General features: G+C 34.6%; 1 protein-coding gene across 1 annotated transcript; it reads left to right on the top strand.

Moving 5' to 3' along the window:
* The first annotated feature begins 9,415 nt into the window (after positions 1-9,415).
* On the top strand, positions 9,416-13,849 carry LOC122346000 (carboxypeptidase O). Its single transcript, XM_043240618.1, has 9 exons — positions 9,416-9,566; positions 9,781-9,841; positions 9,917-10,018; positions 10,716-10,820; positions 11,048-11,164; positions 11,263-11,356; positions 12,903-13,105; positions 13,191-13,275; positions 13,500-13,849. The coding sequence occupies exons 1-9, from the start codon at positions 9,511-9,513 to the stop codon at positions 13,763-13,765; spliced, it is 1,089 nt and encodes a 362-aa protein (XP_043096553.1). The 5' UTR covers positions 9,416-9,510; the 3' UTR covers positions 13,766-13,849.
* Positions 13,850-14,873: the final 1,024 nt, after the last annotated feature.

A 14,873-nucleotide genomic window follows, 5' to 3' on the forward strand; every position in this document is an offset into this window, starting at 1 on the left:
TGTTATTATATATAGGCAAAGCAATTAACAAAATCTATATATACTCATTTCAGGGGCGTAGCAACCATTATAACTTTTAGAAAAGTCTATGTTTGTACCCTCACGTTTTGACTCATGCATCCAAGTCCTCCCACACACATTTTTCAAATATTTCATACGCCCTCAATTTAATTTGCAATAGAAAACTTATCCAGTGCAACATGAATTTCATCATTACATCTTCTGAATATCCCATGTTGATGATGAAACCTATTTTACAAACAATTCTTTGTTAGCAATACAGTCTGTCCTTGATGTCCATCCTGATGAGTGTAGTCTCTCTATTTGGCACCATCCATCCTGGTTCTTTTGCCTAAACCAGGCCAGTTTTATGCCCAGTCGATGTTGATTTAGTGGGTGATGATAGTGTTACCTGAACATTTGTTGGAAGTAATAGAGTTCTCTGTTCTCCCAATGTACAGACACACACACACACACACACACACACACACACACACACACACAAGGTTGGGTTGAAAGAGACATGCCTAAAATGGGCAAGTGTTTTCTCAGCTAGCCAACAGCAAAAAAATGTCCTGAGTCATTTCATCCAACCAAAGGCAAGCTAATAAATGCAGTTGTTTTCTTGCTTTGTCGCCTAAGTTGTATTAGCACTTATCACCTTAACCTGTTTTAGTCAAGTTGAATAGAAAAATCCAATAACAAAAACTCTTAAGATTAAATGCTGTAAATTAAAACATATTAGGGCTGCCAAAAATATTAAGATCAACATTTTGTAAGAATATGAGTATCAAAAAACCTTACCCATTCACAAAAACTGAATAAATCCAGTTAGCCAAAACAAATGAGTCAGAGATTTAGTTTCAGATTTCATTTCTGTGGTATCTGAAGGTGACGTAATTGAACAGCTGTATGTGCTGCTGGCGCCCTAGTATTTCAGCTTTCAGACTGTCTGTACGATAACCAGCTTCATCCCGTTCACAAAAACTTCAACGTGTTTATCTAGAGAACAAAATTCAAAGGATAGTAAACATTTATTTAGACTTCCGAATCAGTCCTAGAATCTGGCGGAAATGAAACACTTGCTCCTTGAAGTAAACCTTCAAAAAGCACATTTTCTCTAATGAACAGCCAGTCTTCCTAAAAGCCTAATTTGACATAAGCAAATATTAACTCGCAGACCACACGAAACTCTTGAAAGTAAGGTTCAGACATCCGAATCTCTTCTAGCCAAAAACAAGACACAATCTGTACCGAACAGATTGTACTTGGCTATGATTCATAATGTTGAAAGCAGTACTTATTGCACAGAAAAATCTTAAAGGACAGTTTTCCTGCACAGAGCTGTTTTCTCAAGGGTTCAGTGGTTTTCTCTGTAGCTCTTTAAAATCACAGGTCACTCGCGGCTATAATCTCTGTGTTGACAGCTTAGAGCTTTTAACTGCTTGAGAATATTTTTTTTTACTTGCTTTACATTTTTTTCTACAGAATTTCTACAATAAGAAAAAAACAAAATGACTTTATGCATTTACAAAGTACTCCATTGTACATGTCCAAAAACAATTGTGTATGTCCAAAAATGGTATTACAGTAGTACTATCTAAAAAAAAATGATGCACTTTTTCTTACAAAGCCTAGACTCAAATACTCTGCCTGACACTGGCTATACCAGACTATTTTTGGAGAATGTCAAATTCACATTCCAGTGACATTTTCTTTCACAGGTCACTCTGAGTCCAGTGAATGCCTCGCAATTGCCAATGTAATGGGCTTTTGTTGCAGAACATATTTGCGCTGCGCGATAACTGCATCTCATGAGAGTCATCGGCGTGTTGAAAAACAAAGCTTTTTACACAGGACACAGTATTTAACATGGACCTGTCTGCTGAGTTCAGCTGGGTTCAAGATCTCACCATAGCTTCGTCACAGTATTTTAGGAATCTAAACTGTTCAGATGCGGTACATTCACACACTTCTAAAATGAAGATGGTTATTAACCGCACCCTGGACTCTCCTTTTAACACAGGAACTCCAGAAGGACTAAAAAGGTGAAGTGTAAACACCAGTCAGCACGCTGGCTTTTGTTGGACTCTAACTGCGGGGTGAAACTTTCTCTCGTTTGGAGCCGAGTCATTTCTGCTGTCCACCTCATGACTCAGACCCTGTCTGCCGGTTGGAGGCGTAGACTCGGTGCTAATTAAGGTATTTCCCAGCAACCATAACTCCTGTTTGGGAGGGAATAACTGCAGGGACTTGTTTGGCATTTTACATTGCCAGAAATTTTCCATGACCGGATGCTGCATGAACTTCATAGAACTGTTCCAAAGCTGTGTGTGGAATTTTAGAGAACTCACTGATTAAAAAAGTTAGAAAAAAACTAAATCTGAAAAAAAAACCTAATATATTAATATTGATATAAATTTGGTAATTATGTTCCTAAATTATGTAACCTAAAGAACAACAAATCTGATAGATTTGTTCTTAGCTTGCACATCCAATTATATAAATATATTTTGTGTCATCATCTTTTTCTCTAAATGATGGAATCAGTTTGCATACTGCAAGTAATGGCTGATTAGCAATAATAATAAAAAATAAAAATAAAATAAAAAAAATAAATAAATAAATATATATATATATATATATATATATATATATATATATATATATATATATATATATATATATATAAATTCAACAGAGCAGTCTCTATATTCAGTCTGATCAGTCAGACTATATTTTTTATTTATTACATGATTACATATACATATTTATTCATATATCATAATTCTGTGATTCGTTAATTATCGTAATTATCATTGGTTGGTTATTTAATTTTGTCTTGCTAACACATTAAAACACACAAATTCACATTAATTCCTCTACTTTTCAAATACCCCTAAGATTTTAAAATAAATATTTTAATAGTATCACATTCATAGTTGTCTGACATTGGATATTGGTCAATTAACATGAAGATAAACAAATAAAATGTTAAATGTTTTATTGGTTTTACGTTTTATGATTAATAATTCATTATTCAACTTTTACTGAACTCACAAACCCTCTGCAGTTCCTTTATGAACCCCAGTTTGATATTTTTAAAGATAGGTTTGTTAAGATATTGTTTAAAACAAGTGTAAAAGTGTGCAATACATCTTTTTATATTTACATCTGTAGGAGTTTCACAAGTTTATTAATGAGCCATAGATCATTAAATCAACATCTATAAAAAACACAGATTTGTGTATGAACAAAATATAGCTGACTTTTTGAGTGATCATTAAATAAGTCATTTAACTGAAAAATTACAAACAATGATTGTCCCAGAAATTATTCAAGTAGTGAGTCGCTTTGGTGCATTTCTTGAATCATCCTTAATATTTTCAAAAAAGTACTGTATGTGCGATTCTCAAAACAATTCATACAAACAGCACCACACAATGGATTTCTTGCAAAAGCCTGAACTTCTAAAAAAAAAAAAAAAAAAAAAAATTTGGAACATTGTGTGGTCCTTTATCTATATATCCTTTCCAGACTGGACACTAAATGTAATAATTGGTTGATCTACATTCTCTTCGTTAGTGAAAGTCAAGATTCATTTGCACAATTCATGGCAAATTTACAAAAAGTTAATAGAAATGCACAATGCACTAATGATTCGATGTTTTGAGGGGTATGACTATAGCACAAAAAACTATATAATGCATTTTGAGCAACACGATATTAGCAACTGAAAATGTAGGAAACCACAGACAAATGTACATAATCCGCACGAATGTACCAAAGCAATTGCAATTTGTTGAAAAGAGTTATTATATAATGCATTATATATTATGACATGCACAAGTGACTAGATGATGTGGTTGAACGAGTAGTTTAGAAAATATCATTTCTGACATGAGAAAAGCAACTGAGAAAAACTATTAGCGAGATTCATACAAAAACAAGAAGTGATTCGGTCATGCACTGATTCACTGATTCAGTCATTTAAACCGATTTGTTCAGAAACAGTGATTCATCCAAAAACGCCTATGCAGTTTGTTTTAGCTGGAGAAACAAATAAATCAAGAGCAGTGTTTTGTCTAAAATACATGTTAATCGATATTAACCTCTTGTCTGTGTAAAAAAAAAAAAAAAAAAAAAAAAAAAAAGTGAATTTTGGACTGGATGGGGTAACAATGAAAGGCGTTGGTTTATGGTCACTCCTTATAATTTAGAGCCCACAGGTGCCGTGTTGTGTGTATCACTCCCGCTTTCTAAAGGAAGTGAGTCTTACATAACCTAATAAGCAGACTGAGTGCAAACAAGTCTGGTTTTGTTAGACGAGAGCCAAGGGAGGAAATAAATACTTTCCGTCTCTTCGTGGTTCTTCAAACATACAGTATGTGTGCGTACAGTGAGCGATGGTCAGACCTCAGACTGCGACAACATTGGGTAAGACTGTAAACTACCAGGACAAGGCCGACCAAATAAGCCTGCTATTTAATGTGGTTATGCGAGGTACAGTTTGTTTCCCCGGCTAAACTTGGAGCCAGGGAAGAGTCTCGTGAAGTGCCATGAGATTTCCAGAAGGTGTAGTAAAATGACCATTCGTTTAACCAACGTTTAACCATTACACGTCTCATTCGTGAGTATTTTACTTTTTCGAAATAAACAATTCTACTTGTTCATTCACACACTTTGGGAATATTTAAGGGAACATCTATGGTAACTGTTTACGAGGTGAGTGTTTGGAGAGGTTGTAGACTAAACATCAAATCTCATTCGAAGCCATCTGCATGCGATGCATTGATTAAACAGCTTGCTACCATTCTAATATATAAACAACAGTAATATATATTTTTTTCATAAACAATATTTTTCACATTTTGAACAAGTAGCTAATAGCAGAACTAATTTATTACAACAGAACTTACTGGGGTCACGAGGGAAAACTGTAACTTTTGTGCACCAAATTAATCACATTATTTGCGAAAATAATAGCAATATCTATACTAGTTATGTTTATTTGTCCCTACACAGGGACACAGAACTTCACCTCAAGGGGGGGTTGTATGATTCAAATATTAAGAAATATTAAATTTAGTATGTGATATATACAGAAAGTTAATCAGATGGCAGTCAAATTGTGAGGTTTATTCTGATCTTTCGCTTATAGATGAAATAACAGATTATTTCTTCATGATAAAATCTATGACATAATCTCCACGGATCCGGAAGGCTGTTTCTGTACTCTGTCTCCGTCTCCCTGTCTTTGAACATTGCTCTAGATCTAAGAAACCCCTTACTAATATAATGACTATCTTCATGTCTTTAAGGAGAGCCTTGACCACCACAATTATATAATGAATGTAGAAACTAAACATCCCCAAGCCACAAAAGTTCTTCATCCCTTAATCTTGGCTAAAAGTTACAGGCTTCAATTTGTAAAGAGACAGATTACCCATGACATCACAGTACATGGTCGGCAGAGGTGGACTTTGACTTCCTAAGTACTTGTAAGGACAAAAATAAGGTCTTTTTAAGGAACATTTCTCCATGCCCTACCTATTTTTAAGAGGGATCCACCAAATTAATTTACCAAATCATCCCAACAGGATTTTTTTATCCATCCAATTTAATATCTTCATCCTCTGTATTGTCAGCAATTTGTGTCAGACAAGTCGATAGATCAAGCATGATTGGTAACATTCACAGACAGCTGAGCAATACGAGTTTCCTCTGTGTCCAGCAGAGTCTCGTGATCGTGTCTGACAATCAGCAGCTGTGTTGTTCCAGTCCAGCCATGTTAAGAAAGCATCTGCTCAGAGAACTGCCTGTTCCTCAGGGCTTGAGATCACTGTAGAGATTTATGACTCAAGATGTTGATAAGCAAACAAAGACGTTCTCACAGGAGCGTCTTAAAATGTTACTTTAAAAGGTCTGATATGAAATAAGCTTGATTCTCTAACTGTATATCAACAATTGTCTCATTTCTGAATATTTTACGGAATTTGACAAAAAACTTGATGCTTATATATAAAGCTAAACTACTTGAAACTCTTCAGACATAAAGATTTAGAAATCAGATAGGTGTCGATATATTCTGCACTTTTCATTTCATGCACTTTTTCAGAGAGAGAAATACTGCAAACATAATTCCAAAGATCCCTTATTGCCTTCCAAGAATGACGCAGACAGCTGGGCTTTGCCAGATTTGCCAGACTGTTTTTGAATTGGTGATGGAAAAAAACGTATTCGTAGTCTCAACAGTCTGAAAACTATGTGACTGATAAAGAGTTTCAGTTGCAGCAAATGATTTGAAATATGCATATCCATTAATACGGGTTAACAGCAACATCACAGATGTTTTACGTCACGTCAGCTGTTTGTACTTTTATTCTGAATGTACCCATTTACTGCAGAGGATCCATTGGTGAGCAAGTTTGGTGAACATTTTTCTGCAATTTTAGGGTGAAATCTTTCAACACATCTAATCCAATGCCTTTCATCAAATAATTACATTGCGATTCCATTATATAACATTATATAATTGGCTAATTATTTTTAACTCCAATTAAATCCATTGAAATCAATATTCTGTATATAAGGATGTATCCCACTCGATGTCTACAGGTATATCCGTGGTTCTTTCATGGTCAGTTTTATGGTAATACCATATATTCGAATTCTTTTTCACAAAAATACAATCAGGAAAAGGCAAACACAATGCACAAAAGTATGCAAACAAACAATACTCGTTAACAAAGATTGTAAAGAGGAACTGCTCTCATACATAGTAAAACAGCAGGAGTGGCTCTGTTTTTTGTCGAACTGCAATGCAGATCTTTTTCCCAACATACCAGACACATTACGCTGACCAGGCGTGATATAACTTCCAATGCGCAGCTTGTGCAAGAGTAATTGCTGCACAAAAAAAACACAGGAGAGATGCTCAATTTAACATTGTGTTAATCCATATTACAAATTTCTTTCATTTTGCTATTTCCAATGATATGATCCAATTGAATGGATGCCGTCAGATTGAGTTCAAACAACTTCAGCAGCATCACACCAATTTACAAGTAATGCACATAACTCCAATCCATCAGTTAACGTCTTGTGAAGTAAAAATATGAGTTCTCCTTCTTCAATATTACTTTTCCCGGTCAAAAAGACATCTTGAATCAAGAAAAAAATATACACAGATCGATCATGCACAGCCAACAAACAGTTCATACTAGACGAAATGCTATTAAGGATTATGGACTTGTATATTGGCCAGAAAAAATGTTTTAAGTTGCCTTACTGATGAATGTTTCTTACAAACATGCAGTTTTTGAAATTTAGATGTTAACTGATTGACTGGAGACGTGTGGAAAACAGTAAAACTTTAATAATAAACCTAAAAAAAACTGGCACCAGCTTTGGTACCAAGACACTTCCTGTGAGGTCCCAAAGAGTGTATTTAACAAAAGATCAACGACTTGTTACACCGCGTGCCAAAACATCCATCAAAACACATGCTCACGCTATGAATTCAACCTTTATCTTTTCTCTATACAGAAGGGGTGCTAAGATGTTTGTGGTTTCCTGTCTATATTTTTGTGCATAAACAGTATCCTATTAGTCATTCTGCCCAACACCACCAAGTTCAGTCTGAAGCACGGGGCCTAAAACGTGCAACACAATAACAAAATTAGCCAAAGGCTTTATTTGTACTTTGAGAAAAGGAATTTATGAGTGTTAATTACAGTGCAACACTGCACAGAAACTAAACTAATGGACCCCAGCCAATAGCAGTTCACATCTTTTTCCACATAAGGGTGTCAAGATGCTTTCAGCCCTGTTATTTTTTTGATGGATCAGTGATGATGGGATCCTGACACCCTTATTAGACTTGCTTTATGGCAGTGTTTCTTAATCCTTAGTGTATTGTATTGTATGGATGAAAGTTTGTCACACGCTCTACTGTTTTGTCTTGTGTGAGCACATGGCTTCTGTCACGTTTGTTTGTTTTTATGTATGCCGTGTGCTCTTCTGTCAGTCTCTTGCCTTGGCTCCGCCCCTTGCTGTGTTGCCAGGGTTGCTGGAACAATTAGGCTATTTTGTAAAATGCAGCCTTGGAGAAAATTACAGCCATGGGTTACTGTAAAATGTCTGCAAATAATATGTATTCAATTTTATGTATAAGGTTTTGAGTAAGCTCAAGTTTAAGTAGACTGCATGCTAGAGAAAAAGTACTGAAAGTGCGAAACAGTTATGATGCATTTCATTACAGGATTACCGAAAGAATTTCATTACACTTTTTCTTAATATTATTAAAAGATGCATGTATGTATATGTAAGCTTTAATTCTAATATATTATTTTTAAAGAAACCATTACACTGCATAAAGAAAACAATTATTTAAAGTAATTCAACATGAATAAAAAAGAAAAAAAAAGCCACCTGTCTCCATCTAGTGGTTGTATTCCTAAAAAGCTATGAATACCAATGGCATCTGTTTTAATTACTAGGAACATCTTTTATTTGCAGTATACTTAGCTTTTTATACTGTAGCTTAGATTTTTTTTTTTTTTTTTTTAGATTTGAATTATGTATTCAACAATGCATATACCTAATTTAGTGACAGCAAGCATATTGTTGTTGCTGTTATTATTAATGTGTTTAACACAGAAACTATTTAACAGCAACCATATCAAAATTCAAAATGAATGAATAAATACAGGAATGGATAGGAATTGCTATATATATGCTATATATATATATATATGCTATATATATATATATATATATATATATATATATATATATATATATATATATATATATATAATAACAATAATAATGTCAAGCTCTATATATCAAAGAAATTGTACAATCCAGTGTCAGCTTTTATACCTTTTTTCTGAGAGTATATACAGTAATAATGGAAAATTAATAAAGTCATAGTAATACTATAATAATATAAAAAGTTGCAACATTCATGACCATTGGACTGCTTTTAAGTGGGTGTCATACAAAACGGCAATAAATCAAAGTAAAAAGACAATCTTGAATGCTAATAAACACTGCCCAGTCTAAGGGAAAAACACATTACTGCTGACAAGTGATTACTGCATATAGTCTACATGCTGATGACGTTAAATGGCTCAGATATCATTACTGATGATGTGAGCTGATTGTTTACAGTTATAGTGCAGTTTGAACTTTTCACACACGACAAAACTACTGAAATATCTAAGCATCAGATAAAGTAACTGAGATGATTGGACAGTAAAGGTTAGTTAATAGATCTTTTAATATTTATTGTCACCACGCCCTGATTACAGGAGGTTTTACTTTAGAACAGCTCAGTGCGTTAGACCAGATTTATGATAACTTGGATGCTAAATAAACGTCTTTGGTTTATATATTAACAAAGTTGAGGTGGTTTCTCTGTATTTCAATCAGATCAGAGTTCTTTATAAGTCACTGTCAGGCTGTACTAGGTTCATACCGTCAGGTTCAACAAGCCTGGATAACATGAGGGGCTTAGTAATATCTGTCCTGGTGGTCTTGGCTCTGGTGGCTCAGGACAGGTAAGATTTCAGAGTTATGATATTGTCTTAATGCTCTTTAGAGGTAGAAAGCATTAATGGAAAAAAGATAAATAAAACTGCTTTAATAATACAATATCCGACATTGGGAGATGGGATGACCTTTGAATACAAAGAGACTTTGATGCATTAAAATGAGCATTGTTTAAGTGAAGTGATTCAGTGATTCATAGTAAAGTATTTTAATTCATTACAGCTCTGCTGGTGGACTGGAACACAGATCATATGACTACACGAAGTATCACACCATGGATGAGGTGAGGTTATTCTGTACTAGCAATTCATATTGATTGATTAGTTCTTTCATTGACCTGCTAAATCTCTCCAAACAGATCTCAGCCTGGATGAATCAGATGGAAAGGGAAAACCCAGACGTTGTGTCCAGCATGATCTATGGACAAACTTATGAGAACAGGAACATTACATTACTAAAGGTACTACTACCTTTTTATATTTTTATATTGCTTTTCACAATACACATGGTTTGAAAGCAGATTAAAATCATGGTATTAATATTTATAATTGCATTTAGCAGATCACAGCTGGGTGATAGTACGTTTAACACAAGTTTACATTAAACATACAGCTAATAATATATATTACAAATTAAATCAATTAAACATTTAAATGGAAAAAATTAAAAAAGATATATTTCAAAACTATATACCTACTTCAGCTTGAATTGATCTGTTTTTAACTTAAAATTAACAAATATTGATTTCAACTTGAATTATAGTTCTATTACTTGAAATCTCTCAAAAGTAAAATAATTGGTTAAATTAATTTGATGAATTAAAGTAATTGATTAACATATGAAGAGTTAATTAGCAAAAACAGATTTTTTTTGCTTTGTTTTTTTTTACAATTCTCAAAAATCATGTTTTTTTTCATTGTGCACTGGGTTATTTTGATCAGGTTAAATAATAACTAAAAAATACAGCTAACACAATTCATATGTTGCTTTGGCTTGTCATTTCATTTTTTACATTAAAATTGCAACTCAATTTAGACTAAGCTTTCATCTTCTATTAAATGTTCTGTGGTGGTACCGTGGTACAGCGATATTTTAAAGTACCTGAAATATTACCATGATATTACCATAGCACTTTCTTGTTTGCGTCTGATATGCAGATCGGCCTCAACAGCAGCACACCCAAGAAAGCTGTTTGGATGGACTGCGGGATTCATGCCAGAGAATGGATTGCTCCAGCTTTCTGCCAGCATTTTGTTAAAGAGGTGAGACTTTACTCCTCTAAACTTAATATGAATTATTTAGACATGATGAGATACACCTGAAGTACACCTCCCAGAAAGATCATATCATATTTTACTACATGATTGGCCATTGTTTATAATAATTTGATAATGTTTTGTAAGTGTTTCTCCACATATAAAATATATTTAATCTGAATTAAATTAATTTAATAAAAAATTAATTGAACTTTTTGTTATGCTGAAAAAAGATCCTGGGATCCTTCAAAACAGACTCGAAAGTGAACATGTTGCTTAAAAACCTGGACTTCTACATCACCCCAGTGCTGAACATGGACGGATATATTTACTCCTGGAGGGATAACACAGTGAGTTTCATCCTGTTAATTACTATATAACATACATTTAAATGTAAAAATATGTGCATGTTTTATATGTTTAACATGATATATGTGATGTTTTAAAGACTCGACTATGGAGGAAGTCCAGATCACCAGGGACTGGAAACTGCACATGTTATGGCACTGATCTTAACCGCAACTTTTACGCTAACTGGGGGAGTAAGTAACATTTTTTAGTAACACTTTATTTTAAGGATTCCTTGTTACGCGTAACATGTACTTGCAATTCTAGCAACAATAATGTATAATTACATGCAAGTAACCCTAAGACAAACCCTAATCCTAACCCTATCCATGTAGTAAGGCCACGTTCACACAGCAGTAGAATACGGTTGTCAGTCCTGCATTTTGGATTGACAACCGTATTTTCTTTACAGGTGTTAGTCTCGAAATGTCTTGTTCACACAGCAGCTTAAAGTTGTGTTTAGAATCTTGTCTACATAAACGTGCAACGGAAGCCAAGCCTGTATTCCTTAGTAACCATAACGACAGTAATCAAAGTAATATCAAAGATGGCGGTCTTATCACTTTCTGACACCACAAGAGTCCAATTTAGCCATAAGTTTTTCAAACCATCATTAACAAACATCAGTTCTTAAATTTGGGTGGAGAGCGAAGCATTTGAATCACATGGTGTGCGCTGAACACAAATGTTTCCCGATGGAAAACTGACAGGATAAAACTTTCAAATGACACACAGCTTATTTTTCCAGTTACAAAAAAGGCACATGAAAACACGTAACATGCAGTAAACAGCAGAGAGGTTCTCTCTCGTGGTGTATGACTTGTATAGTCCTGAACGGGGTCTAATTAATATTACTATGTACTTAAATGTGAATTAAAACACTGTAACAAGGACACCTTAAAATAAAGTGCTACTTTTTTTACTTAATTATTGAGTATTGAGTATCTTCATTTCAGCACGGTCATGGGCTAAATGTAAAGTATGTTTAAAAGCTAGTTCACCAAAAAAATTTAATTAGGCTGTGCTTTACTCACCTTTGAAGCATCCTAGGTGTATGTGACTTTCTTCCAATGCAATTATATTAAAAATCATCCTGACACTTCTAAAAACTATCACTGCAGTAGGCAGGTGGTTCCCTTTAACAGTACAAAACACATTAAATAAAGCATGTGCAAACTTAATAAAACATGCCTCACATGGCTCTGGGGGTGAATTAAGGCCATGCGTTTTTGTGTGGTAACCAGAAGCAGTCTTCTTCTTTTTCTCCTCCTTTAACGTTTTATAGCGGTTGCCAAACCAAATTTAGGTGAATTTACTGCCTCCTACAAGAATGCAGTGTGGTAAATGGAAGGAGTCCCGGAAGATAACATAGCATGTATGTGTCGCATGTGTGTCTCTGGGAAATGTAGAAGCAAAGGAAACAACGTTTCTTCACTTTAGCAATGGAAAACCAGTCTTCTTTTGGCTTATATAGAAATCCTCTGAATTCCTTTTTAAATATAAAAATAAGAGATATAAAGTGTTATAAATATGATTTAATAGATGACTTAAGAGCACTCAGTGTACTATTTTAATCTCAACTTTCCTACAATCCCACCCTCTACAGGTCATAAACTGCAGGTGTGTTTATTATAGTAGTAAACAAATAAAAAGCTGCAAGTATAACCCCACAAAACTCATTCACATTTGCTCAAGCATTATACAGAAGCTAATAAATCAATCATCTGTTGTGTTCACTAGTGGTGGGGATCTCCAGGGATTGCTGTTCAGACATCTACAACGGACCGACTGTTCTTTCTGAACCAGAGGCCAAAGCAGTCACTGACTTTTTGGGATCACATCAAAACCAACTGCTCTGTTACCTCACCATCCACTCGTACGGTCAGCTTATCCTCGTCCCGTACGGACACCCCAACATCTCAGCACCCAATTATGATGAACTGGTAAGAAGAAGAACAAATTCTTTAAGATAAGTTAGGAGTGAAAGCTTTCAAGCTGAAATATTTACATCTGTTGATGTGTTTTTAGATGGAAGTAGGTCTCGCTGCAGCTAAAGCCATCAAAGCAGTGCATGGGAAGAGCTACAAAGTGGGAACTCCACCTGATATACTGTGTGAGTATTTTAAAACTTTAGAACAGTGAACTGCAATATTTAAATCACATGAATAGTCAAATCCATTAAATAAACCGTATATATGTCCAAAATAAAGTTTTTTGCTTATGAAATATATGTATGTGTTCCATTCAGATCTTTAGCAACTTCAGATGTTTCTGTATAAAATAATGCACTTTCTATCAAAAGAATGAAAGTTAATCACTTTGAAACATTCTTGGCAGATGCAAACTCTGGCTCTTCGCGTGATTTTGCGAGGCTCATAGGGATTCCATACTCCTTTACGTTTGAGTTACGAGATGAAGGACACTACGGCTTCCTTCTACCTGAGGATCAAATCCAGCCCACATGTGAAGAAGCGTACCAGGGTGCAATGTCCATCATAAACTATGTCCATGATAAGAATTTCAAAAGTGCAGCGATTACAGTCACAGCCACACTGTGGACAACACTGACCGCCTTATGGATCTCAAGTGCTAATGTGTTTTAGACCATTTTTCTTAAAAAAGGGTCATGTGATTTTATTTTTCAAAAATGCTTGTTGTTTTATTTAATGCTCAAACAAGAACTGTGTAACAAATATATATATATATATATATATATATATATATATATATATATATATATATATATATATTACTGTGTAATGTAATAAAATTCAGATGTATGTAAATGTGAATTATCTTTTCACGCTGACTACAGTTTAGGGACTCTTTAACTAGTAAAAAATGTTAAAACATTCACTGATGCTCCAGAAGGAAACAAGATGAATTAAGAGCAAGGGGTGAAAGTGCACAGAAGTTAAACATATCAGAGAAATGAGGGGTAAGATCTCCCTCGTGTCAGGCTTCTCCTACTGAACACACAAAGACCTGTTCTAGACTCACTGAAGCCCTCCTCTATTTATCACTGACTGACTGCATGACAAAGAAAACTGACATATGCCCTGTGTGTCATAACAACAATTCCCAGAGAAATCGAGATGGAAGCTCTCTTTTTTGTTTCATGGAAAGCTTAGTTAATCAGGAAAATAAGATACCTATTCTTCATTTTAATCATGCAAAAGTAAAACTTTAAATCTGTCTACAAATAAGGGGATGTGCCACAGCGATAGATTAATGAATTACTCGACCTTGACAGGGGTGATTGATTATAATAACGATGATTGTGAAAAAAAAAAATTCTGATTGGTTATAACAGTTTGGGCGAAATTTAGAGCTTGTTCAGCTTGCTACAGCATGTGGTTCAAAGTATAGACGTGAGAGAAGAAAGAAGCTTAGCTTTGAAGTCATGGGATGTCTGGGTTAGCTACATACATATCTGATTAATGTAATATAGGATGCATTGGGATATTAACATATATTTACATGCTGAATGTTCTGCATATTGCGGTGTTTTCAGGGGCGTGTGTACGTGGTGGCCAGGAGTGACACTGGCCCCCACTGAAATCCGATTGGCCACCTCAGGTGCCTCATTTCAAGACACCCTCTAAGACCAAAGAAGTGATTCATCTTTTAATTAAATCTGGAAAGACACTGTAGACACGGGAAAGCAGTGTAATGTTGCTGTCAAAACTGTAGTGAAAAGGTCACCAAACA

This window comes from Puntigrus tetrazona, chromosome 1 (assembly GCF_018831695.1).
Source record: "Puntigrus tetrazona isolate hp1 chromosome 1, ASM1883169v1, whole genome shotgun sequence".
Classification (NCBI taxonomy): Eukaryota; Metazoa; Chordata; class Actinopteri; order Cypriniformes; family Cyprinidae; genus Puntigrus; species Puntigrus tetrazona.

Excerpts from the sequence above, each read along its gene's own strand:
- LOC122346000 (XM_043240618.1), top strand. The coding sequence starts at position 9,511 with ATGAGGGGCTTAGTAATATCTGTCCTGGTGGTCTTGGCTCTGGTGGCT. Across the intron at positions 10,019-10,715 it reads GGAACATTACATTACTAAAG|ATCGGCCTCAACAGCAGCAC; the intron begins GTACTACTACCT and ends TCTGATATGCAG. Across the intron at positions 10,821-11,047 it reads GCCAGCATTTTGTTAAAGAG|ATCCTGGGATCCTTCAAAAC; the intron begins GTGAGACTTTAC and ends TGCTGAAAAAAG.